The sequence below is a fragment of the Trichomonas vaginalis genome, chromosome IV (genome assembly GCF_026262505.1).
Source record: "Trichomonas vaginalis G3 chromosome IV, whole genome shotgun sequence".
NCBI classification, from domain to species: Eukaryota; Parabasalia; order Trichomonadida; family Trichomonadidae; genus Trichomonas; species Trichomonas vaginalis.
Genome location: NC_067206.1, coordinates 3174334 through 3200079, shown reverse-complemented (window position 1 = coordinate 3200079; position 25746 = coordinate 3174334). Strand labels below are relative to the sequence as shown.

At 36.0% G+C, this 25746-nt stretch overlaps 13 protein-coding genes and 9 pseudogenes across 22 annotated transcripts, besides 4 other annotated features; 13 read left to right on the top strand and 9 right to left on the bottom strand.

The window, feature by feature from the left end:
• Window positions 1–25746: part of a mobile genetic element that runs on past both edges of the window.
• TVAGG3_0019690 (uncharacterized protein) lies at window positions 960–1130 on the top strand (the record flags this gene model as incomplete). The annotated part of the gene is made up of 1 exon (XM_001305945.2): window positions 960–1130. The coding sequence occupies one exon, from the start codon at window positions 960–962 to the stop codon at window positions 1128–1130; it is 171 nt and encodes a 56-aa protein (XP_001305946.2).
• On the top strand, window positions 1155–1972 carry TVAGG3_0019680 (annotated as a pseudogene). Its single transcript has one exon. A coding segment is annotated over exon 1 (818 nt).
• Window positions 2239–2541, bottom strand: TVAGG3_0019670 (uncharacterized protein; the record flags this gene model as incomplete). The annotated part of the gene is made up of 1 exon (XM_051220108.1): window positions 2239–2541. One exon carries the CDS (start codon window positions 2539–2541, stop codon window positions 2239–2241), a length of 303 nt encoding a protein of 100 aa, XP_051105094.1.
• On the bottom strand, window positions 2598–2813 carry TVAGG3_0019660 (uncharacterized protein; the record flags this gene model as incomplete). The annotated part of the gene is made up of 1 exon (XM_051220107.1): window positions 2598–2813. One exon carries the CDS (start codon window positions 2811–2813, stop codon window positions 2598–2600), a length of 216 nt encoding a protein of 71 aa, XP_051105093.1.
• TVAGG3_0019650 (uncharacterized protein) lies at window positions 2853–3251 on the bottom strand (the record flags this gene model as incomplete). Its single annotated transcript, XM_001305943.1, has 1 exon — window positions 2853–3251. The coding sequence occupies one exon, from the start codon at window positions 3249–3251 to the stop codon at window positions 2853–2855; it is 399 nt and encodes a 132-aa protein (XP_001305944.1).
• On the top strand, window positions 3604–3894 carry TVAGG3_0019640 (uncharacterized protein; the record flags this gene model as incomplete). Its single annotated transcript, XM_001305942.1, has 1 exon — window positions 3604–3894. The coding sequence occupies one exon, from the start codon at window positions 3604–3606 to the stop codon at window positions 3892–3894; it is 291 nt and encodes a 96-aa protein (XP_001305943.1).
• On the bottom strand, window positions 4168–4374 carry TVAGG3_0019630 (uncharacterized protein; the record flags this gene model as incomplete). The annotated part of the gene is made up of 1 exon (XM_001305941.1): window positions 4168–4374. One exon carries the CDS (start codon window positions 4372–4374, stop codon window positions 4168–4170), a length of 207 nt encoding a protein of 68 aa, XP_001305942.1.
• TVAGG3_0019620 (KilA, N-terminal/APSES-type HTH, DNA-binding family) lies at window positions 4843–5094 on the bottom strand (the record flags this gene model as incomplete). Its single annotated transcript, XM_001305940.1, has 1 exon — window positions 4843–5094. The coding sequence occupies one exon, from the start codon at window positions 5092–5094 to the stop codon at window positions 4843–4845; it is 252 nt and encodes an 83-aa protein (XP_001305941.1).
• Window positions 5723–6427, bottom strand: TVAGG3_0019610 (His-Me finger endonucleases family; the record flags this gene model as incomplete). Its single annotated transcript, XM_051220106.1, has 1 exon — window positions 5723–6427. One exon carries the CDS (start codon window positions 6425–6427, stop codon window positions 5723–5725), a length of 705 nt encoding a protein of 234 aa, XP_051105092.1.
• Window positions 6528–9536, top strand: TVAGG3_0019600 (uncharacterized protein; the record flags this gene model as incomplete). Its single annotated transcript, XM_051220105.1, has 1 exon — window positions 6528–9536. One exon carries the CDS (start codon window positions 6528–6530, stop codon window positions 9534–9536), a length of 3009 nt encoding a protein of 1002 aa, XP_051105091.1.
• On the bottom strand, window positions 10572–12440 carry TVAGG3_0019590 (keratin-associated protein family; the record flags this gene model as incomplete). Its single annotated transcript, XM_051220104.1, has 1 exon — window positions 10572–12440. One exon carries the CDS (start codon window positions 12438–12440, stop codon window positions 10572–10574), a length of 1869 nt encoding a protein of 622 aa, XP_051105090.1.
• Window positions 12521–12548: a terminal%2Cinverted (terminal inverted repeat of Mariner transposon ID:TVAGG3_0019570).
• Window positions 12521–13824: a mobile genetic element.
• Window positions 12601–13728, bottom strand: TVAGG3_0019580 (annotated as a pseudogene). The gene has a single exon. A coding segment is annotated over exon 1 (1128 nt).
• Window positions 13797–13824: a terminal%2Cinverted (terminal inverted repeat of Mariner transposon ID:TVAGG3_0019570).
• TVAGG3_0019560 (uncharacterized protein) lies at window positions 14420–15028 on the top strand (the record flags this gene model as incomplete). Its single annotated transcript, XM_001305938.2, has 1 exon — window positions 14420–15028. One exon carries the CDS (start codon window positions 14420–14422, stop codon window positions 15026–15028), a length of 609 nt encoding a protein of 202 aa, XP_001305939.2.
• TVAGG3_0019550 lies at window positions 15070–15621 on the top strand (annotated as a pseudogene). Its single transcript has one exon. A coding segment is annotated over exon 1 (552 nt).
• TVAGG3_0019540 lies at window positions 16388–17331 on the top strand (annotated as a pseudogene). The gene has a single exon. A coding segment is annotated over exon 1 (944 nt).
• On the top strand, window positions 18400–18759 carry TVAGG3_0019530 (organellar and viral DNA polymerase type B; the record flags this gene model as incomplete). Its single annotated transcript, XM_001321698.2, has 1 exon — window positions 18400–18759. The coding sequence occupies one exon, from the start codon at window positions 18400–18402 to the stop codon at window positions 18757–18759; it is 360 nt and encodes a 119-aa protein (XP_001321733.2).
• On the bottom strand, window positions 18764–18910 carry TVAGG3_0019520 (annotated as a pseudogene). The gene has a single exon. A coding segment is annotated over exon 1 (147 nt).
• Window positions 19122–19481, top strand: TVAGG3_0019510 (uncharacterized protein; the record flags this gene model as incomplete). Its single annotated transcript, XM_051220103.1, has 1 exon — window positions 19122–19481. One exon carries the CDS (start codon window positions 19122–19124, stop codon window positions 19479–19481), a length of 360 nt encoding a protein of 119 aa, XP_051105089.1.
• TVAGG3_0019500 lies at window positions 20504–21188 on the top strand (annotated as a pseudogene). The gene has a single exon. A coding segment is annotated over exon 1 (685 nt).
• Window positions 22319–22956, top strand: TVAGG3_0019490 (annotated as a pseudogene). Its single transcript has one exon. A coding segment is annotated over exon 1 (638 nt).
• TVAGG3_0019480 lies at window positions 23948–25004 on the top strand (annotated as a pseudogene). The gene has a single exon. A coding segment is annotated over exon 1 (1057 nt).
• On the top strand, window positions 25390–25662 carry TVAGG3_0019470 (annotated as a pseudogene). Its single transcript has one exon. A coding segment is annotated over exon 1 (273 nt).

Below are 25746 nucleotides of genomic sequence, written 5' to 3'. Positions count from 1 at the left end.
ATAAAAAAAGAGGAAACAACTACGAACTCAGAAGCACCAATGTATCCTCCTCCTTTAAGTCCATTAACTTCCAACCTGACCTCATCGAGATCTGTGGAGACTTCATCGAGGATTGGTGTAGAAGAGTATTTACTTAGTATATACCAGAAGATACTTCTTAGACAAGACAAAGAGCTCTTTTCTAACTTAGTGAGCAAAGATCAGATCTTACTACCTAAGCCAGACTTGGAAGAAGTTGTTCACAGAATGACTGGGTTCAAGTGTGAAATAGATACTGGACCCAGACATCACATGTGTGGTATTCCACCACCTTTCTCAAAAATAGCTCAGATCAGAATCATTGATGAGAACAATATTGCTCAAGAGTTTAAGTATGCATATAATGCTCAATATACTGAGTTAATAAGTAGGTATAATTTATGTCTTAAGTATGTTATTGTTTAACCAAAAAATTTTTTATCTAATGTTAAATATGGTTGTTCAAACAAGAACAAAAGCACAAATGTTTCAAGACTTACTCAATAAAACTTATCGTTTACTCAAGTAATTATTTTAGAACGTTTCGACGTACTCCTTGATCTTATCAAGAGCTTCGAGCATCCGCTTCTTTGCATTGTCTTGGCGAGGATGGCTTGCTCAATGGTGAGCTCGAAGGCTTCTTTACCGATCGGCGGTGATCGCGAAGATCTTTGAGTGCATCAAGAGCTGCAGTGTACTCTGATGGTAAATGGGAGCCATCTAGTAATGGGTACAAAATGAGCATGTACTCCTGTAGTAAGTTCTCCTGTTTCAAGCGGGACTTGAACTCTTCGCGGAGATCTTGAAGCTTTTGGAGCTTCTCAGTGGCTTGAAGGTATTCAATGATGACCTTCTCTTGTTCCTCAAGTGCTTGTGGGAGGAAGTGGACATAAGCTGTTGACTTCATCAAAAATGAAGTGGTCATGACACTTTTTAAGTTAATGTCCGAGCCATACAGTGATGTCGAAGCAGCACATGAACCAAAGAAGAAGTCTTGCTGGGAAAAGACAAAGATTGTTGGTAACGCAATCCTAGCCATTTGTGTTGTTTTGAACTTGATCGTACTTCTGATCTTGTTCTACAAACTCAACAGAGGTTATTGTCTCAAGTAAACACTTATTTTTATTACCATATAAATGATTTTTACCAAACCTCCTTTACCTTTCATAGGTAATAAGTCTAAGATCAGGAAAGATCTTATCGACATACTCAAAGACATCAAAGGGGATTATGTCTTCGTTGACCTCTTTGGTGGTTCTCTCTATATCTCTCATTGTTGCATATTATGTTCCCAAAAGCAACGATCATAGCTAACGACTATGATAACTACGTTGATAGACTGAAACACATTCATGACACGAATGAAATACTTAAGGAACTTAAGGAGAGAATAAATGTTAAGCCAGATGAGAAAATTCCTACTGATCAGAAAGAGATCGTCAGAGAAGTTATAAGTAAAGCTCCATACATAGACTGGGATACATTATGTTCACGTCTTCTCTATTCTGGAGCATACAAATACTATGATCTTGACACATTAATGAAGAAAGTGTTATACCTCAGATATACTAACTTATTTGGTGAAAACATAGATGACTATCTTGAAGGTTTAACTATTGTTCATAAAGATTGGAGAATACTCTTCAATGAGTATAAAGATCTTCCCAATGTTTTCTTTATATGTGATCCTCCATACTTCCATACTTATTCTATACAGTATGGAGATGAATGGACTCTTAAAGATACTGTAGAAACCTTTGATGTCATGTATTATCCATCTATTTACTTCAGTAGTGATAAATCTTATACAGAAGAACTTATAGAGATATTGACAAAAAGATATGGAGAGAAATTTTCTGAGAAAGCATGTTATAGATAGAGGTTTAATTAATCCTAACACTCAGAAAACAATGAAGTAATATATGTCACTTTTTCTGTTAATGGAGAAGAGAAAGATCAAGAGATAATAGTTGATGAAGGAACTGAATTTGCGAAGATATTCAACTTTGACGACGACGGAAAGCTCACATTCGTTGTCGATAAAAATGGACAACACTTACACAAAAGAAAGAGACCAAGAAAATTTTAGATCTCCCAAAAGCTAGGAAACCAAAGGAACCATTTCCGGTACCAGACGTCCAAGAACCAGAGAGACTTTTGATACCAAAACCTGTGGATGACAAATATGATCCAGATCAGTTCTTCCCAAAAATACCTAAGTCAGAATAAAAACTCCTTTATTTCTTTAGTATTATATAATAAGTCTATTAGTAAGCTCTGTTCTCGTTCTGTTCTGGTGTTTTGTCTTCCTTTCATGGTCTCGCATAATAAGATCATGAACTTTTTCTTGAGATACTCGAAGAGCTGAGGTAAGTTATCATACTCTGGGTATGTAGGAAGCATCTCTGCTATCGTAAGTGTTGTATCAATAAGGATTGGACTGATATCGGAAAAGTCGAGATCTGATCTCGTATAAGAAGGTAAGTCTCTAACATGCAGGTAGTCATTGTACGCTTTACGCATGAGGATTAACTTCTGGAGTACAACTATGAGACTTTGGTTCTGACGTTCAAGTTTGCTTAAAGTTCTCTCCAAGCTTTGTAATAAACGTCAACCTCTTTAAGTGTTGATATTTTTGCATTGATCTCGGAAATCTTTTCTTGAACTTCACCAAGTTTGACCTTAACTGACGTTTGAGCTCCTATCATGTTTTCATCAAGGTCATTCTCTATGTCATCAATGATATCTTCCCATGGAGTCTTGTTTTCATCATTGATCTTAACGTGAACACTCATGAAAAAAATTCAAAAAGTGACGTTTGTAAATGAATGTGTTTACTCTTGAGCTTCTTCTTTCTCAACCTGCTGGTCTGTAGGGTTTAATGTGCCATCACGTTCGACCAGAAGGTTCTGCTCAGGTCTGTCAAGGAGTTGTCTGTAAATCGTGAATGTTTCAACGAGTCCTTGGTATGGTATCTTAAGATCTATGTTCACCCATGGGTGTTTCGTTAAGAAAGCAGCAAGTGTGTCACGCTTTGAGTCAATGACATCTTTCTTATTGGTTAATCCTTCTTCAAAGCTTAGGATTACTCCTGCTGCAGCTTCAAGTCTTTGGATCTGGCGTCTTGAAACTTTTGTAAGTTGGATTGATCTATTGGTACTGAAGACATGTAGAAGATAATTCGAAACAACTTCGTTGATCTCAAGCTGACAGATCGGATGAAGTTCAGACATGGACAATTAGTACTGGTATTTATCGTTCCAGTACTTTACGTGTCAGTACAACTTGTGCCGGTACTTTATGTGCCAGTACAAAATGTGCCGGTACTTAACGTGTCAGTACAACTTGTGCCGGTACTTTATGTGCCAGTACTTTACGTGTCAGTACAACTTGTGCCGGTACTTTACGCGCCAAAGTATTCAAATTTGAGAGAAATGGCACAACTTGTGCCAGTACTTTACGTGTCAGTACAACTTGTACCGGTACTTTATGTGCCGGTACTTTACGTGTCAGTACAACTTGTGCCGGTACTTTATGTGCCAGTACAAAATGTGCCGGTACTTAACGTTCTAAACCGACGACCAAATGTCCCAAGACGTTTCAACACCAGCTCCAGCATCCCCAGCACCAGATATGATGGCAATGATGATGCAGATGATGCAACAGCAAACCCAGCTCATGCAGCAAATGCAGGAAAAGAAAACTTTCAACAAACCTGCAAAGAACTCACAAGATCTTGAAGCTGGACTCAATGCTCTCAGGAATGACTACAAGAGAGAGCAGATGACGTTTAGGAAGAAGGGTGATGAAGATTATGATAATGATCCGATCGAGGAAGACGAGATCAAGTCCACAGCATCCACAAAGACCCTCTAGGATGAAAGAGATGATGAGGGATTCCTTACCAAGTCTCAAAGACTCTTTGTCCTTGAGTTCTTCACGATCTCTGCCTTGAGATCTATGAGGAATTGGAAGGGTCGCGTTCCAAGTGGCTCAAACAAGCGCGAACTACTCATGACCGCAGTACCGCTCACTAAGACAAAAGTCCAGCTCATGAACTTTATCCTTTCCGCTTATCCCGACGAGATCTAAGATCTGATCAGAGTAAAAACTTACATTTATGAGCTTAGCTCAGTAATAATTAGTTGTTTATTCTTTCTTTTCATACTTCTGTGCAAGGTTTTCACGGAAGAACTCAAGCAACATTTGGATCTTTCCAAGCTTTCGACCTTCTTTTTCGAGGTCATCCTGGTAAGCATGGAATGCGTCAACGTGTGAGCTCGCATAGAATGCATCAACAACAACCTCTTCTGCATCTTCTTTGCTGGCAAGTGGCATGAACTCGAATCCTTCCATTGGACCAAATAAAAAGTGACAAAAATGTCAATGAGACCCACTCGTTTAGTTTCGATGAAATCATGACAAAACATTTACGTTTATGTTTGACAAAGCATTTACGATGAAGTCATGACAAAGCATTTACGATGAAGAAATCATGACAAAACATTTACGATGAAATCATGACACAACATTTACGATGAAGTCATGACAAAACATTTACGAAGAAATCATGACAAAGCATATACGATGAAGTTTTGACAAAACATATACGAAGAAGTCATGACAAAACATTTACGAAGAAGTTTATTTCCTGGACTGTTGTCTAAATGTAATGTTGTCAATAATTTTAAGAGAAGTTAATTAACCTTGTGACATGGTGACGTAGTGACACCTAAAAACCATCTACCCTAAACATTATTTTTGGTGTAAATTCAGCAACAAAATGAACGAGGTCAGGATGTATGCAAATACCTTTGAATTCATTCATAACGCCTTAGTAAGCTCATAAAATGCTTGTTTTGCATCACATTTTGACGAAGTGAAGATTTGCACTTCGTCAAAATGTTTTGCATTCTCTACTGTATCTTCGAGTTCTTCTTCATCTAACTTCTCATGAACTTTCTTGTCTATGGAGTCCATAATATCTTTGACATAAAATGCATACTTTACAGAGCACCATTCAGCAACAAAATGAACGAGGTCAGGATGTATGCAAATACCTTTGAATTCATTCATAACACCTTAGTAAGCTCATAAAATGTTTGTTTTGAGGTCGAGCCACTTTTGGCTTGACTGTATTCTTTCAACCAAAACTCAAGAATTTTCCTGCGTGAATTTTGTATAAAAAGCAACCGTCTGAATTCAGGCGGTTGTTATATTCTTCACAAAACATTTACGATGAAGTCATGACAAAACATTTACGACGAAGTCATGACAAAACATATACGAAGAAATCATGACAAAACATTTACGATGAAATCATGACAAAACATATACGAAGAAATCATGACAAAGCATATACGAAGAAGTCTTGACAAAACATTTACGATGAAGAAATCATGACAAAACATTTACGAAGAAGTCATGACAAAACATATACGATGAAGTCTTGACAAAACATTTACGATGAAGTCATGACAAAACATATACGTTCAAAAGAACTTTTAGAAGAATTTCCTCATATGATTGCTTCCCTCTGAAAACCGAGGGAAGAAATCATGACAAAAGATTTACGTTCATTACGATGAAGTTTTGACAAAACATTTACGACGAAGTCATGACAAAACATTTATGTTATACAGTAATGTTAGTCATGAATGTTTGTCCTACGTGTTGGCGTTAGTGTTGAAAAATAATGTTTGTCCTACATGAAGCCGTACAAGCGTTTGAATTTGTTTATGAATAAGATTACACTCTTGTTTTCTGTATCTATCATACAAACATAAGCAGCACCTGTTTTTGTAAAGTTTATATGAAGTTTTCGATAGTTAAGACCTGTATAATAATAGAATGCGTCCTCATTCTCAACATAGTAGTAGAACTCAAACGAATGCTTACCATAAGCGGTTATTTCAACAACTTCGTCAGATATTTCATCAACGAACTCATAAACTATATCGCCATACTTGTTTTTATTTCTATTGTTTTCAGATCTAGAACACCAACGAAGGTTTGAGATTCTGTTGTCCGTTCTATCATGATTTATATGGTCTATTTCTTTCAAATTGTTTGGATTTTCAATCCATTGTTCTGCAATAATTCTATGCTTTAAGTACATTTTGTTGTTTAAACTAAGCACAATATAACCATAATTATTTAAGCATTCACTCATAATATGTTTGTCTTTCTTTCGACGAATAGTAAAAGGATATGTCGTACAAATCTCATAATCTTCATGATTTCTCAATGTTTCCCATTGAGTTTGTTCCCCACTAACGTTCTCATTGACGTCCTCAATATCTTCTTCCTCACTGAACTCGTCAATATTTTCACTAGCTCCTTCTGTAATGTTTTCATCGGCATTGTCATTGACTTCTTCTGTAATGTTAGATGTTGTTGTTTCGCTCATGTTCTTTCACTAATTTTAAAAATTTATGTTGTACGAATTTTGAACAGAATTTAGAGCAGTTATGAAACAATGAAGTACTTTTACGCTATTGAAAGGAACTATGAGAGTGAAGTACATGACAGCAATGACAAAAGGAACTAATATCAAACCTAATGAAATCGCTCACGAGGACATAGAGCTTAACAAGTACTTTGTGGAGTATCTTATAAGTGAAGAGTATGTAAGACCTTACTTCATGTTTGACAGCATGAATGAGGATGTTATTTCATGGTTAAAGAATATAAGCAATGTTTTCGGTAAGTACGTCATAGATGACAAAGGTCTTGTTGTATTTTATGAGACAGCAATACGAACACAGGAACTAATGGATATTATGCACTCAACAGCAAAGAAAGGATTTAGTACTATTGGCATGAATGAACATTGCAGGAATGACATATACAACCTATGCTCACGAAAGCCTTACACAAAAGCAATACAAATGATAGAACATAAGTGTCTAAGGTCAGCAAATGAAATCATTACTGTCAGTGGTTATGAAAGAACTGTTAGCAAAGATGAGTGGAAACAGCTATTCATATTAAGGAAGGATGTTGCTGAACTAGTTAAACCTGTTGCACAAACATTGTTTCAGATAAGACCAGCAATGACTAAGAACCCTTTGACCTTAGTCAATGAGACCATAGAGGTTGAAGATAATGACATGAAAGAACTAGGAATGAATGAGAGAAGTTGTGAAGGATGTTTGAGTCAAAACACATGGTTCTTCAGAGCTGTTAAGAAACTTAGTAAAGAACGACAGAAATATTTTATAGAGAAGTATTGCAAAGGATGTGTAAATGAATTGCTTGAAATAGAACTTAGAGACACTTTCACACTAAAGGACTTGAGAAGAAATAAGTACATGAGTGAAGAAGGTATTGACATAGCTAGTGTTATAAATGACTTAAGAAGATGTGTTGTTGTTATTGACGGAGCACGTATGACATATCTAGTGAAAGATTATGATGGAATACGAGACACAACAACACTTGTGTCAGTAGATAGCAAGGAATTCAATAAGCTCATGAAGAGTGTTTATGTAGGACGTATTGAGGAGAAGGATGTGAACGCACTGATGATTTATGAAGCGGGTCAGAACAAGAACTATCTTATGAAGTTAGGCATGAGATTCTTTGACGAAAGAGATGACATTTACAGCTATTTCAGAGGATATGAGTATGAGGTACTGAATGAAGTAGATGAAAGCGTTATTGAAGGATATTTGAAACATGTTCACGATGTCATATGTAATGAGGATGAAGAGCTTTATGAGTATGTTTTGAACTGGTTCGCCTACATCGTTCAAAATCCTTGTGGAAAGACTGGAACAGTACTTTTGTTAATAGGAAAGCAAGGAACTGGTAAGAATGTACTTAGTAATGTTCTATGCGAGCTCATTAGCAAGTACGCCAACAATAATATAGCGGCAATAGAGAATGTGGTTGGTAGATTCAATGCTGCTATTGAGAACATGAAGCTCATCGTATGCAATGAACTAAGCTCATGCGATACGTCTAAGGTCATGAACCACGACGCACTAAAGTCAATAGTAACAGAGACTCAGTTGGACTTAAATCAGAAGTGTCAGCCAGTAAGAAAGATAGAGAATGTTTGTAATATCATCATGATATCTAACAACTTCAACTCAGTAAAGATTGACAAAGACGACAGAAGATTTGTTGTCATTGACGTAAGCAGCAGATACAAAGGAAATTACGAATATTTCTCAAATCTCATTGAAAGCTTTAATGAAGAATTTTATTCAAACTTACTGACGTACTTCATGAGGAAAGATTTAAGTGAATTTGATGTAAGGAAGATACCATTCACCAGGGCTAAACAAGAACTCATCGAAATGAACAAAACACCTTACCAAATGTTTTACGAGGAGTTCTATGAAAAGTTTGTATCCGGATGGAATTGTACAGAGTGCTACAGAAGATATAAAGAATTTGCGAAGGAGAATGAATTCTTTGCATGTAGTTCAAATGTATTTGGTGGCAAGATGAGAGAATTTGTGAAGAGAAGTAGAAAGCGAGACGGTTCTGCAAGAAGTTATATTTACGAAGCAAGTATGATATTAGAAGGTCGTGGAAAGAAAGAAACAGTGAATTATGAGGAAGTGCTTGAAAAATTCATGGAGTACATGGGAAGCAATATAACATACAACAAAGACATATACAGTGAGTTTAAGTACTACTGTGAACAGCATGAGATTGAAGTAATGAGTAAAGGAGACTTTGAAACGCTTATGAAAGACAGTGAGGAGGTCATACATGAGAACAATGATGAAATAGTTCATGAGAACAGTGAGGAGGTCATACATGAGAACAATGATGAAATAGTTCATGAGAACAGTGAGGAGGTCATACATGAGAACAGTGTTGAAATAGTTCATGAGAACAGTGAGGAGGTCGTTCATGAGAACAATGATGAAATAGTTCATGAGAACAGTGAGGAGGTCATACATGAGAACAATGATGAAATAGTTCATGAGAACAGTGAGGAGGTCATACATGAGAACAGTGTTGAAATAGTTCATGAGAACAGTGAGGAGGTCATACATGAGAACAATGTTGAAATAGTTCATGAGAACAGTGAGGAGGTCGTTCATGAGAACAATGATGAAATAGTTCATGAGAACAGTGAGGAGGTCGTTCATGAGAACAGTGTTGAAATAGTTCATGAGAACAGTGAGGAGGTCGTTCATGAGAACAGTGTTGAAATAGTTCATGAGAACAGTGAGGAGGTCGTTCATGAGAACAATGATGAAATAGTTCATGAGAACAGTGAGGAGGTCATACATGAGAACAATGATGAAATAGTTCACGATGTCGTTTGTGAAGAAGCCATTGCAACAAAGAATGAGATAAAGGATTTCATAGAACTTAACAAGGAGGAGTTTAAAGAAGGCTATGAAGTGAAAAGATGTGAAGAAGATTTCTTGGCGTATTTGAAGAAAAAGAGACTAAAGCCAATGGCTCAAAATAAGTTTCAATCGATGTTTGAAAAGAAACGTTTGAGCTATGGTGGTGTAAGAAGCACATATTACTTTGTTAAGAAGTGAGGACATTTATTTTTGTCGTTAGTGTTGGAGTTTGTGTTTGTTGTTAGTGTTTGTCATTTGTGTTGAGGTTAGTACTTGTCGTTAGTGTTGGAGTTTGTGTTTGTTGTTAGTGTTTGTCATTTGTGTTGAGGTTAGTACTTGTCGTTAGTGTTGGAGTTTGTGGTTGTTGTTAGTGTTTGTCATTTGTGTTGAGGTTAGTACTTGTCGTTAGTGTTGGAGTTTGTGGTTGTTGTTAGTGAGAGAATAAATTAAATCATGAACTTTGCCATGGTCTCTGTCCCTAGTAGTTTTCATTAAGTTCTGGAAATAATGAAAGTCATAAACTTTGCCATGGTCTCTGTCCCTAGTAGTTTTCATTATCTCACAGAGTTAATGAAAGTCATACTTTCTATCAGATGAAGCATGCAGATGAACATAATGAAAGTTAGTGAGTTTGCCACGAGTTATGAATAAAATATTGGCATATTAGATGAGATAGCTGATGAAACAGATGAAGATAAATTAAATCTTGGACTTTGCCACACTCTGTCCCTAGTTCCTCAAAATCCTTGACAACGTTGCTTAGAAATTTTGGTTCAAAACCTCATCTGATTTTAATCTGTTATGCTACCTGTTAAGTTTCGCGAGATTATAAATGTCATGGAGTTATATAAAAAGGAGGGACAGCTAGGGACACTGAAGAATATGAACTATTGTGTGAAGCACAGCAATGGGAAGCGCTGCAATACTTTTGTAAATGAGAACCTTAGTGGGAACGTTAGTGAGAACGTTAGTGAGAACGTTTATTTTTTTCATGCACGTGCATTGTGTCGCGGGGAGTTGCCATGGGCAATGACCTGCGCACAATATATAACGTACAGAGAGGTGAGATGAGGTGGTTTATGTGATAAATACTTTACGTGGCAGAAATAGTTTAAGGTTATTAGAAATATTGCATCTGTGATGTAAAATATACGTTAGCGGTTTTGTAAAGTGTCAGATTGACATATCTTCGGTAAGATGGCGCGCAGTGCCACCGTACTGAAGATATGTATACTAACTTTCATACCATCTACCACCAAATAAAGTGTTTGGATTTATTGGATTCATAGACGTATAAACAGCTCCTATAGGATATATTAAATCATATATGCTCATAGCTCTATAAACATATTCTAAAGAACTTATGTCATTAAATACCATTTGGAATGTATCTCCCGGATGAAATGTTGCATTTGTTCCACTTTTATAATGTAATGTTAGTTCAATAGAATTATCCAAGAAAAATTCAAAAGTATCTGGTTGAAGACCTCTAACAAATTCAAATGGAGTTGCTGGTTCACCATTTATAATTTCTGTTGTAAATGTCATTTTATCTGGTTTCCAAAATTTCGTTGTTAGTTCTGCATCCACATAAGTTTTGTCAGCTTTCTTATCTAACATTGTTGGTAGCTCATGTGTTTCAAAGTTTCTGACATGACCTTCAATGTTCCTGCAACTGTTATCTAAACTGTTAAGCGTGTCTTTTACGCTAGTGCTTGGATTCTCTAAAGGTGCACTTGAACCAAGGGTATAGTTCAATATTATGTCGTCTGCTCTTATTTTCTTGATTTGAACTGGTTGGTCATTATCAGCTCCTATTTTATTGATTATAACAGGTTTGTCTTCTCTTGAACGAATTGATTTAACTGTCAAAGGTTCAGTGAACTCATTATTTTTCAAAGGAATCAATGTTGTATTGATGTTTTCACCATTAATATATACTTCTTTTGTATCAATACCAGATGGGAATGAAACTCTTTCATTAACTTTAACTGTTGTACCATCACCTGGGTACATATCTTTCTCTGGACCTTTGATTGTCTTAAGTATGACAGACTGTGGTAAAGTATATTCTTTAGATACAACTTTACGTATCTCTTCGTCAACATAACTTTTGTCAGCTTTGTCTGCAATCTTAAGTGCAGTTCTTCCTCCATTATTTTTGTTCTCCTCAACTTTCTTCGCTAATTCAGCAAGCGAACAAAAGATGTAATCTATCCCTTGAAACTCTTTATCTAAAGTAATACTATTAATACTGATTGAATCATTTACACTCTTGATGAATTCTACAAATGATGGATATAATTCACGAAGTTTAAAAATAACAGTTGGAACATTAAGGTCAACTTGATCTTCTTTCTTATCATCTGCATCTCTTGGTATTGCACGTAACCAAGCAGTACCTAATTGCCAATACATTCTCGCGTTATGTATGGTAAAACCTACAGCAGATTTAGCGTTTATCAATACAGTAGTAACAAGATTTTTGAAACCTAGAGCAAAACCACCTTTACCACCAGGTATTAACTCTAAAGCTGCAGTGACTGTTTGAATACCATCTCTTGCACCAATAAAAGTCCATAATGCATTAATTTGACCTTGTAATGATATCCATGAGGCTGCAGTAGCTCCGGCGTTTGCTATGTCAAAGATGAATGATAAAGGATTGAATCTAAGACCAGATTCTTTATCTTTGACAACTTCAACGAAGTCATTGATATTTTTCTTCAAGTATTCCTTAGTCAGAAGAACTCCATCGCCAGCTATACGAGTTGCTTTTGTCTTTCCTTCAGCATCAAATGTGATTGGTTTCTTCAATAAAATAACTTTTGGTGTTGTACTGATACTATCATTAGTGGAGAAAAATTCTCCAGCATGACTTGTTAAGTATTCTTTCGTCAATAATGTTCCATCACCAACAATACCAGTTGCTTTTGGTCCATCTTCTGTGAATGTCAATGGTTTCTTTAACATAACTTTATCTAAGTATATTGCAATACCACTATTTTGTACTTGTTCATGACCTAATATATAAGCAAATGCTGCGTTTAAAGCATTATACAATGTATCTTCTTTAAATGTTAAATGACTGTTTTCAATCATTGGTATATTGAACAGTGTAGACCTTGGGTCAAAATGAACTCCATGGTCAATCGATAATAACCGTTTGACATGATATATTATAGGGTGTCCAAAGGTGTGTTTAGCACAAACCTGAATACTGCGAATAGAAATAAACAAGTTACATATATATAAAGTTTATTTAAATATAATCACCATTGGATTCAATCACGCGTTCGCAGCGATCGATCCAGGCTTCAAAGACACGCTTTAAATCATCATGAGAAAATTGCTCAAATTGCTCTCTTACAAAATTTTCAAGATCATCTGGACTCGCGAATTCGCGTCCTTCAGCTCTCTTTTTTAGCGTGCCGAATAAATAAAAGTCAGAGGGTGCAATATCAGGTGAATAAATTGGGTTTGGAACAACTTTGACATTGTTTTCCACCAAGTAATTCATTACCTTATGACTTTTGTAAACTCTTGAATTATCAAAATGAATTGCAAACTTTTGTTTTTGTTGTTTGGATTTCTCAAACTCATCAGAATTGATAATTTGAGTAAGAACATTGTCAATTAGATACTGAGCATTCATCGTATTAGGTTTTTGAAGAATATCAATTGCGATGATGCCATTCACGCCCCAAAAAACCGACAACATCATCATTGGTGTGTCAATTTTTTTCTTCGGGAATGTTTGCGGATTTTCATCCTTCGGGATCCACATGATTTTGACTTCTGTTGCATATTGAAACTAAGACTCGTCCCCTGTTACTAAAAAGCGAAACTTCTTGGATTGATACGCACCCAATATAGAGAGGAGCTCTTTCGAAGATTGGACTCTAGATTTTTTTTGAACTGAATTAAGGTTGTGCGGAACCCAACGTGTATACGCTAGTTTGTAGTTCAAATAATTGTGCAGATAATAACTGACTGTTGTACGTGGTATCTTTGTCATCTCCTCTATCCTTCTGAGTGATGCTCTTGGGTCTTCATCTAGCGCTTGAAGAATTGCTTTGATTTTTCTTTGATCCGGCGATTTTTTGTCAATTTTTATGATGGGCGCCTTTTTGTTCATGAAGTGATACATCCTAACATGATACGTTACAGTGGAATAGCTAGGAGCATCCATACCGAAGCATTTTACCAATGTCTCGTAGATTTTTTTACAGTCTTTGCATTTTTTTGCAAGAGCGAGGATGTTTTCTTTATGATTCATTAAAAAAATGAAAAAAATCCCGCCAAAATTTCCCGCGAAACCGCCTCTTGTCTCAAAATTCATTTTATATCCCGGCATGGCGCCAAAATACAACATACTCATCATATACATATATTCATATTTTTTATTATATATTTATAATCAGCATATATCTCCTTTAATAGTCTCATATAGAGCGCTGTGCTAAACGCACCTTTGGACACCCTATATAGTCTCTAATGCTTCATTAATATTTATCTCTCGAGTTTCTTGCAAACCATTACTCGCCATACATGAAAACATATAGTCCTTATCAGTTCTGAAGAATGGAGCATCTAAGTAATTATTCTCAACTCTTGTCACACGATTCTGCAACTCTTGAAGGTATTGACTTATGTCTGTTTCAACAATTGTACCATCTGGTTGCTCGATAGGTAATATACCAGGACCAATGGTAATGTCTTCATCATCAGCACCTTCTTTATGTATGACTAAAGCATTATCAGTAATCCTGAGAGTATATTCTTTATATTGAAGTACGCTAGACTTATAACATTCATAAGCATATGGAACAACACTCATTCTTTTACTACGTATAAAAATGATGTATTATCTACAATTGACTGATCCTAATAACTACGGGACAATACAGTTTCAAGCAGATCCTAACATGGGACATCCAAGTAAGATAAAGATGAGAGTAAAAAGTGTCAGTACTATGGCGAACTTTATTGTTTGTGACGAAACAGATTATTTTGTCTTACAGATAGACTCACATAAAGATCCAAAGGTGTGTACATTTAAGTCAGCTCTTTCATTTGATATGGATACTATTGTATCAAAACTACAAGAGATTGTAACAAAACAGTTTGATTATTATAACATGAAAAAAGGTCAACATAATGTAACAGTTTCACTGAGTGCTACGAATCAACTTAAATTTACAACACTATATGATGTTACTTGTCAAGTCTGTTTATTAGATGCTTCACATAGAGCAAGACTTATTTTAGGTGCATATGGAATAGAACTACCTATTATATCAGATAATGAACTAAAAATGCCAAAACCACCTATGTTCAACTTCGGGTATCAGTTATATCTTCGTTCATCAATGTCTGTCATCTCTGGGTTCAATAATATTGACCAAGTTGATGATCGAAGAAAGATCATGTACAGATCTACATGTTATAACATCAATGAGTTCTGGATACCTGGTAAACCTCTTATATGTAAGGAATCCTCACCATGGATAGATGCATTTCCTTGGGAACTAACTAATGTTACGTTTACTTTAGTTGACTTCCAAGATCAGCCTGTACGATTATTGTCACCAATGTTTATGGTGATAGAGATTAAACCAGATAAGCCAGAAGTTAGAGAAACCAATGATACAGAATCTTCGTACGATTATGATTACGATGACGATTAAAAAAATAACGTATATTTTTTTATCGGTTATAAAAGACCAACATGCTCAATGCTATAAAAGGATTAGTTAATAACCTTTCACCAGAAGATAAGAAAGGTATGCTTGATATGTTTGGGATCAAAATGCCTAAGAAAGCTAAAGACATTACCAATAAATTAGCTCTGGCAATTAAGAATCAAGGAGGTACAGGAAGTGTAGCAGATATTTTCAAGAATGCTAAGAGCTTCTATGATGACTACAATGGTATCATGAGTGTTCCAGCCTCAAGTTCCCCAGTTGCTTTAGATCACGATCAGAGATCTCATAATAGAGCGTTAATGGAGATGCAACCAATATACTCAGACCCTCCACCAAAGATTGATGAGAGCGAATTAGCATACAAAGAAATACAGAATGCCTTTTACGTTGTTAAGAACATTAATGGTCAAAAACTTCCTGATGAGAAATGGTTAGACCCAATAACTAAAGCAGGAGAAAGATTCATTATGTTTAACATTGACCAATACAGTCCAAGAGGAAAAGATTACTTCAACAAGATGTTTCCAAGAGTTATGGCAAAGTTCATTGGACAGATAGACCTTTTCAAACAGAAGTGGACATTCTATTACGACTTTGATGAGAAGAGAAACATTTTGCGTCATTTGAACATCAATACAATGGGATCATTAGTTCATCAGTTACTTAATGAAGCTCCAATAGCAGAAGTACAAGAATTAGCATCTAAAGTCCTTGAATCAAACTATGACTTCTTCCTTTGTAGTATTCCTTCGTTAAGGAAGATCGAGATCTTTGACTATACAGCTTATTCAGATGTTGATGCTTCTGCTTTGAGAAAAGGAACGTACACACCATATAAACTCACAGCTGAAGAACAAGTTATGTTAGATACGATGAGAGCAGCAGGTCAAGAAAAGATCGCACTCAAGATCATCAAACAAAACCATTCAAAGAAGAGAAACAGGTCACGTAATGGTCAGCTTTGGACATGGACATGCAAATTACCTATTAACTTAGAGAGGTATCAGATCTTCAACGAACTTAATGCAGAGACAGCAAAGAAGATGATGAAAGATTCATGTTTCATCTACGCTTGTATTCAAGCTGGTGTTGACGAAGCAACAATTAATCATATGAGGGAAATCATTCGTGTCAAAGATTTTCCAATGTCAAAGATTAAGGTTATTGCCAAAGAAACAGGAATAAGGTTCCATGTCATCAAATACAACGAGAAGTATTCAAATCATTCATATACTTATGAACCAGATGAAGAACCAAAGATGACAGTAGAACTTTTATTAATGTATGACCACTACATGTTGAACGAAAAGCTTCCAATAAGTTCAATGTTCATCAAGAACTATGAAGATGTTTGTAAGTTGTGCAAGGATTGGACTTTAGAGAAGAAGATGTTAGTTAACAGAAGATATGAAACAAGGTATGCAATTAACTCAAAGTTAGTTACACCACTTGCAAAAGTCATTGAACTCTTGTTTGCTAACAATTATTTCGAACCAATTAGAACAGGAGAACTTTGCACATACTTCACAACGATGTATAATGAGAACCTTGAAGAAATGATTGACCTCACATACAATGAGCGTTATTGCGCAAGGATGAAGAAAGATTGGAGTTCAGAGACGAAGAAAGACATGAAGTTCCCAAGAGAACATGTTTTCTTTGCTGACTTCGAAGCATCAACTGATGGAAACATTCACAAAGCATACAACATTTGTTTCATGGAAGATGACGATGATGGTTATACATCAATTTGGGGAAGTGACTGTGCGTCAAAATTCCTCGAAGCTTTACCAGATAAGAGTTTAGTTTATTTCCACAACTTATCGTACGATGTCACTTTTCTCATGTCTCAGTTAGAAGAGATTACAGGAACTCCAATCATCAAAGGTTCACAAACGATGCAGATACAAGGAAAGTACAAAGGAAAACTTCTCTGCTTCAAAGACTCTTATGCAATCATCTCAACTAAGTTGGAAAGATTCCCTGAAATGTTTCACCTCACTAGTGGTGAAAAAGAAGTTTTCCCATATAATTACTACACGGAAGAGTTAGTTAATACAACTAAAGTTGGTAACATCGATGATGCCATGAATCATGTCAAAGATATTGAAGCTTTTAATGAGAACATTGAGAAGATTGAAGATTGCAAGATTGATGATGAACACTTTGACATGGAAGTTTATTCGTCATTCTATTGCGGTCAAGATGTACGCATTTTACGAGATGGCTTTCTTAAGTTCCGCAATGACCTCATGACTGAGTTTGAAATAGATGCTTATGATTATGTTTCAATAAGTTCTATCTCAAACAAACTCTTTGAGAAGAGAGTATATTGGAAGAACGGTAATCTCTTTGATCTTGCAGGAAAACCTCGTGAATATATTTCCAAGTGTATTCAAGGAGGAAGATGCATGCTAGCTGAGAACAAGAAGCAATACAATGAAGGAGAACTCATCACTGACTTCGATGCTGTATCATTGTATCCATCAGCAATTGCTAGACTTTACTGTTTAGAAGGAATTCCAAAAGTTATGACAGAAGAGATGAAGAGCAGTGAATACTTGTTGGAGCATCTCTTTGATGATGACCAAGCTGAACCAACAAAGGAAAAGTTCATCTCAGGATTTTACTGTCAGATCGAGATCTTGTCGATCGGTAAGAACTCAGCATTCCCATTGATTGTCGTCAATCCTGACATCAACCCTGACTTACATGTTGCCAGAAGTTCCAATACATGCTGCAAGATGTTCGTAGACCACATTACGCTTCAAGATCTGATCAAGTTCCAAGAGATCTCATGCAAAGTCATTGATGGATACTATTATGATGGAAAAAGGGACATGACAATAAGGAATGAAGTTAAGAAGCTCTTCGAATTACGTGCTAAGTATAAGAAGGAAGGTAATCCGATACAAGAGATCATCAAACTTCTTTTGAACAGTATCTATGGTAAGACGATATTAAAGCCCATTGACAAAAAGATTCGTTTCATCAAGGACAATAAGCTCACTGACTATATCATTAAGAACTATAATGACATACAGACAATAGAGTTCATCCCCGATTCCGAACTTTCATGTGTAAAGTCATTTAAACCTATCGTTCGTCACTTTAACTATTGTCCATTAGGTGTTTCAATCCTTTCTATGTCCAAACGAATCATGAATGAAGTATTCTTCACAGCAGAAGATTTGGGCTTGAAGTTGTTCTATCAGGATACAGATAGTTTACACTTGTATGAGAAGGACTTAGATAAGTTAGCAGAAGAATACAAGAGAAGGTATAACAGAGAACTCATTGGAAAAGCACTGGGTCAATTTCATTCAGACTTTGCAGAGATTACTGCAGGACATATGTCTAAGGCACAAAGATCTATATTCGTTGGAAAGAAGACTTACCTCGACGAATTAACCAATGACCTCAAGGAAATTGCTTTCCACTGTCGAATGAAGGGAATCACACAGGACGTAATTGCACTTACTGCAAACCAAATGTTCCCAGATGCGATACAAGTACATTATGACGAGAAGAAAGGTTTGTTCTTCCCTGAGAAAGTTGGGGAAAAATATAGCATCGTGGAATTGTACAAATCTCTTTATGAAGGTGATGAGATAACCTTTGACTTGTGCATTGGTTCGAAACCATGCTTCAACAAAAATAAGGACTTCACTATTTCAACGAAGTCATCTTTTGAACGTAAGTTAAAGTTCTAAACACTTACTTATTATTTTTCTTAGCTTCTTCCTCTTCTCTCAATTTCTTTGCAATCATTCGTGGATTCTTTGCGCGTCCAGCTGCTAATGCAGCTAATTGTTTCTCTGTGAGTTTACGCTTTGGTTTAGCTGGTTTCTCTTCTTGTGTTTGTTCTTTTGGTTTGTTCGGTTTGAGTTTAAGTATTTCTTCACGAAGTTCATTCTTGAGTGCTTCTCTGTCGAAAGTATTCTCAGTCATTTTGTTAGGAGTAAAAAATTTTATTAGGATAGAAATGACGTCAAAACTTTCACCAAGTGAAAAGCAATCAATCATATTGAATGAAGCTAAAGGAATACAACATCCATTATATTATGTTTGTCATATGAAGAATGGTTCAGTTCAAGTTAGAAAGAGAAAGGCACCATTGAATTCACCAGCTCCTGCCCCAGCTCCTGTTGTTCAAGAAGCTCCTAAAGTTGATGAGAAGAAAGAAGAAGAACAAGCATATACTAATAAAATGTTGTTAGAGATGATGACAAAGATATTAGAACGTAACAGTGTAGTTAATGAACCAAACATGGACCCAATTGAACGTGAGAAGGAAACTAAAGAGAATCAAGAATATGTTCAATCAATGGAAGAGAAAAGAATACACTTCGATGATGAACCAGAGCCTGAACCAGAACCTCCTAAACCTCAGCCACAAATAAGACGAATAATCCCAAGAATAAGAAGATTGTAAATTTTTTATAGCTGAGAAAGATGTTGAACGATAACCTCAATACATACAGTATTGCTGATTCCATCAGACAAGTAAGATATTATTTCGATCAAGTTGATGGGGCAGTTCCTATTGGAGATACTAACCATAGATATGTCCCAACAAAAGTGCCAGCTATGCCGACAAATACTATTGATAACGGTTATATTACATTTAACATATCACCACCTGGTGAGAACATGATTGACTTATATAATACGTTCATTAGTGGTTATGTCGATGGTGAGTGCTTAATTACAACAGAAACTGAACCAACTGATGAAAAAGTTCCTAAATATGATGGTGAAGTATATAAAGAAAGAGCTGCTGAGACCGCTCCTACAGGATCAAATGTTACAGCAATTAAAGCAATTGATACTAAATATGCTGGTGGCAAATCATGTGCACATCTTCCAGCAATTTGGTTGGGATACATTGATTCATTCTATGCTGTTGAATCATATCAATTAATCGCTAATGGTAAAAGTGTTTATACACAAGATAATGCTAGAGAAGAAGGTTACATTACTTCTACTGCATCTACAACTGAAGCTATTAAGAAAGTTGATGTATTTAGTAAGGCTAGACATAAAGATGTTTTCAATAGATGTGATACAGTTCGTTCTGGACAGATTATTGAACTCAATAATCCAATTAGTGGTGCAACTACATTAAAGTTCCACATTCCAATCAAGATTGACCTAAGAAGATTCTTAGTACTTAATAACATTAGATTCATTCCAGCGTTTGCTGGTAACTTACAACTTAAGGTTAAGTTCAGTATTGCTGGTATGGTTTGGACACCATTAAGTTATCAGGATATTCTACCATTACCGAACATGCAAGCCAATGTTACAAGCTATATGCCAATCACTAATCACTTCACTCCTATCTATGAAGGTATCAAAGTTATTGATACTGTAACTTGGACTGCCGATAAGAGTACGATATCATTTGGTACCAAGTTTATTAAGTTCGCTAAGAAGAATGCAAACTTCTTTGAAATGATTACATACTGTAACTCATTCTCTTTGGACCCTAACATCTATAGTGATTTGTGGCAAGATATTCGGCAAAGACTCTAAACTTCCCAATCAAAGAATTGACTGCATTACTATGGATGGTTCAATGGCTAAAGGTGCAGGAACTCCTTGTACATTCACGGCAGCATTTACTCCATTATATGTGAACACCATTTATACACTATTTAAGAAAACACCTAATTATAACACTACCTATGAAAATCCACTGTTTGAACAAATTCAACTGAACTGCGGTGCATATGGTAACATACCTGCTGAGGCTCAAGCATCTAATGATCCAATCTTCTATGAGATGCAGGCAAATGCTACTAACAATAATAACGATACTGTTGGCTTCAACTATGATGTCATGAGGTCTATCACAACCACATCAGTCCCTCAATTTAGAATCGAGTCAAATGACTTAGGTCATTACCTATGTGGATTCCCTTGCGAAACTGATTATACATTCCAACAGGGTCAGTTATCTAACTCACCTATTACATATAAGCTTACAGTTAAGCCAACAGCAGAGTCTATTAAATATACTGAGAAACCGGTGCTATGCTTCTTACGTCACGTTTGCCTCTCCATACAGATTAAACCAGTGGGACCACCTATCGTTCTTCTTGACGATTATGATTTATCAGCCCCTGCTAGTGAATAAAGGTTAGTTTACATATGAACGTTTATTTTTACACATATATGCGTACATATGTGCGCCCGTATAGTGTCACTTTTCATTGTGCCGGTGACTGTAGCTGTAGGCTACAGGCGACGCACAATGTATACTGTACTATTGAATTTATAAATAATTTTTATCATTAGAAAAACCAATCAAATTTATGCAACGTTCTACATAGAATATAGCTCGATAAGTCTTGCGACACAAAACAAAGATAGGCTTTTGCGCACGGCAATGTCATTAGAAAAAGATGTTATAATTGAACAAAATTCTCAACATTTTCGAAAAGCTAAGTTATATTCATTTGAAGAAGTTCATAGTCTAGTTTCTATATTGCTGTTATATACAGTTTCGGGTGTCAAAATTCTGTAATTTGTTATGAACAAATCAATTTTTGAACAATTTACTGAGAGTTCATCGAGTATGCTAAAGAATGTTTGATTGTCTTAAAGTAGTTGAAGTATATTGTTGATTAACGAATTTAAACCGGGATATAAATATCAGTGATATTAATGACAATATAATATAATTCCAAATTTCGACAGGTATAACAGCGTTCGTATTCCCAAAATGTTAACGCAGAGGTTATGAAGTTGAAGATTTTTATCGATCTAAACTGAGACGTAGATGGGCAATTTCATTGTTGTTTTCTCACGTAACACAAAAACACATACAAGAGTTACCCATTGATTCTCTGATAATTTGAATTTCGGACATATGAACATTTCCATAAAAATTTTTATATATTTAAAAACGGAATTTCACACTTTATCTTTTATTAAACAACATTGAAAAAAAAGGTAGTGGGGCTTCCAGGCGCGTTGCGCCCTCTAGCCCATAAAAAATTTCTGAGGACGAGCCAGCCGGTGACTTTTTTGTAGAGCACTCAAAATAGTATAACTTTGTCCGGACAAGTAAGAGTCTATCGTCGCTACAGGAAAAGTTACAGGCGTTCCAAGGAAGTATACTTTGAGAAGCCTTTTCTCCCTTATAGAATGAGATAGGACGGTTATTTTACAAAACTGACAACACTTTGACCGAGTAGTTTTTTGTGCTGAACAAAAAGTGTCATATAAACATCTGTCAAAAACCGCTTTTTAACTTCACTTAAAATGCCACGTAAGCTACGCAAGAATATACGTAAGAGGAAGGGAGCATTGAAACATCCAATAGTAAAACTGACACCACAACAACAGTTGCAACAACAAATGATGAATGACCCCACTATGTTGCAACAAATGTCAAGCAACCCTATGCTTTTAAACCGAGTTATTGGTGCACAGAGTGGAGGTTTAAGAGCGGCACTTTTAGCGAAAATGGCAGGCTATGGTGGAGCTGCAGACGGAACAGCTTATAACCCTCAAAGTCAAATGAATTTGAGTTCACTCAAAAATCAAATAACAGATGTCAAAAAGTCAAACATAGACATACAGAAACAAATAAGTGAAAACGAAAAGAAACTAGAATATGACAGACAGACAAAGAAACTCAATGAGTTAAACGTAGAGAAAAAGAAGAAAGAAGAACAACTGAAAGAACTAAGTACAGAGGAATATGCGAAAAAAGTGTCAGAAAAAGCAGCAGAAGTAGCAAAAATGGAACAAGATGTTATAAATTTGAAAAACCATACTACTCAATATAAAGTACTGAAAGATGAAGAAATAAAACAAAAAGCCATGAAGACATATATGGATAGCGATGAGTATAAAAAAGAAGTTGAAGCAAATGTAAAGGCAGAAAAACTTTTACAGTTGCAAAACCAAACCGTAAACAGTATGAAAACTTAGCACAAGAAAGTAAAAATAACGACGCAGCCATGCAAAAGGCAATAAAAAGCGCAGATATTATAAAAGCTAATAATGACTGGTTAGATGCCCAAGCCAACGCTAAAGCAGCCCAACTTATAGGGTCAATAAGGACAAAAAATACAAGCGGATGAAGACAGTTCAAATGAAGCTTTAATGAATGCTGACTTTAAGAATGCCTTCGAAGCTCTTCATAGTAAGGTGAAACTATGTGAACGACTTCTCATCTGGAAAGAAACTGAAGTCTGAAGGTTTCGACAAAGAGTTTAAGAGAAGTAGCACAAAATATGACGAAAATTAACAGATGCAGCAACGAGACAGGCAGTTCAAAGTGCCTATGACGCCGTTAGAGCAGCTGTTGTGGAAAGTCAAGAAAAAGAGTTACAACAGACCAAAACAGACCTAGTAAATGCTTTCTTAAAAATGAAAAGTCAGGTAGGACATTATGCTGCAGATGGAACATATGTGCCAGCTGGTGGAACTTATATACCACCAAACCTCCAAGAGAAGCACCTGCACCAGGACTACCTAAAACATTTACATCGTCACATGGACACAGACACAGGCATGCACCAAAACAAACAACAACCAACAGTTCAAAATCCAGCACCACAACAACAACCAACACAAAACAACAGTTCAAAATCGCAGCAAACAACAACAACACTTCAAATCCAGCACAACAACCAAAAAACCAGCACAACAAGCAACCTCCACAACCACACAGCAACCAACAGTTCAAAACCCTGCACAACAGCAACCAAAACAGAGCAAAGACACAAAAGAAGTAGAGAAAAAGGAAACCAAGAATTCTTAAAAATGCTTTAAGGAAGATTATGGTTACCCAGATACTCTTGACTTTAGTGACAGATATAAAGAAGCTATTAGAAAGTTCAAGGAAGGAAATACTGACCCGAACGACCTATATTTAGCTTTATGGTTCAGCATAAAATCGGATATAATCTCAAACCTGGAAAATACAAGCTCGCAAAGGGATATGATTTAATAGCATATCATCCAAATGACATGAATGAATTTACTGCGAGATATTTGATGTCAGAGCTAAATGATAATTCAACTCTCTTCATGAAACGCGTAAAAAATAGAGACGGAACGAAAGAAGAAAGGTTTATGAGTCCGGATGACTTAGATAGGGAACTTGTTAAAAACGGTCTCGGAATATATGAAATGCCAGCAGATGAGGTACAAGAAACTCCACAGGAAGAAACTCAACAGGAAGAAGTTCAGATACAACCAGACATGGAAGAAATAGTTCAGCAACAACAGCTAGAAGAGCCTGAAGGAAACGAACAAGTCCCTCCTTTGGAAACTAACTTCACAGAACTAGATGAAGATTTGGAACAGCCGAAAAATCTTGACCCTCAACAAGAGTATGAGGAGAATATGGAATCTTTCCAAGAGTCTAAGAAAAATTCGGCTGACATAGTAGAAGGATATCGAAAAATGTTCACCGACATACAAAAGACTCCAACATCAGATGAAAATATTCAGCATAGAATGGAAGTACTGAAAGAAAATGTACGCAAATACAATAATCCTTTTTACTTACGACCATATAACGTTCAATCTTTGGCTGAACTCGGTGAAAATAAAAGGTTAAATTTCAACAAAACATATAGAAATGAAACATTGTTTAAAGTTCATTCAGAACCTAACCAATATGGAAACAAACCTACTTTTGTTTCTGCAGACTATGGAACTATAATGAGATGGGGTCATAAAGCTAATCCGGATAGGTGGTTCATAAACTTACAACCTCAATTCCAAGAAGTTGTAGACGCAATGGAATTGAATGGTGAACCAGATATAACTGGTATTTTCAGCGCGGCTTTAATGCCATTGAAAGATATGAAAGATGCAGATATTTTGGACCGTATGAAATGAACATGGCTGAGGGAAATATAACACCTGACGTTCTAGAACATTTATCTCAAAGAACTACACAGAACCATAGAGATGGTATATTTGGTGAAGAGTTTAGAAAGAAAGTTAGGGAGAGAGAAGGAAGAGAACCTATTGTACATGACCTTGCAAACGAAAGTTTGCAAAATGTCATAAAAACTTACTTTGCAGACAATGAACCGAGAAGGGATGAATATTTAAGAAAACTCAAATGGACAGTACCAAATGAAATGTTAGTATTGAAAAACATGTTCCTTGACAAAATAAAACCAACTACAGAAATAAATGACGCAAGACTGAAACGTTGGGTAAAAGCTTTCCCATTCACAAAAGATATTATTGGTAACATGGAAAGAAAACCAGAATGGCTACAAAAACATATATTTGGAAACGAGCTTATTCCATATGGACAAGCTCTGTTTGAAGAGCTTGAACCGGAAACTCAGGAAAGAGTCATGCAAACAATAAGCGAAGACTCAAATACAAACTATGACAAAATCTTTCTAGGATATAGGTTACCTGAGATGGGCGACCAGAGCCCAAAGGCAAAAAGGACATGGGAAATTTACAACATACTAGGTGAACATGAGGCAAAGATGCTACAACTTGAAGCAGAGGGCAAGTTACCAAAAGCGACACCAAAGAAGAAGAGAAGAGTAGAACAAAGTGAAAGTAGTGAAGAAGTAACTTCATCTAGTGAAAGTAGTGGCAATGAAGGAAAAAGAAGAGTTAGAAACTCAGTCAGGAAGAAAGTAAAGCTTGGTCCGAGTGGGTTCTATTATGACATATAAATCCAACTATTCTATATTTTT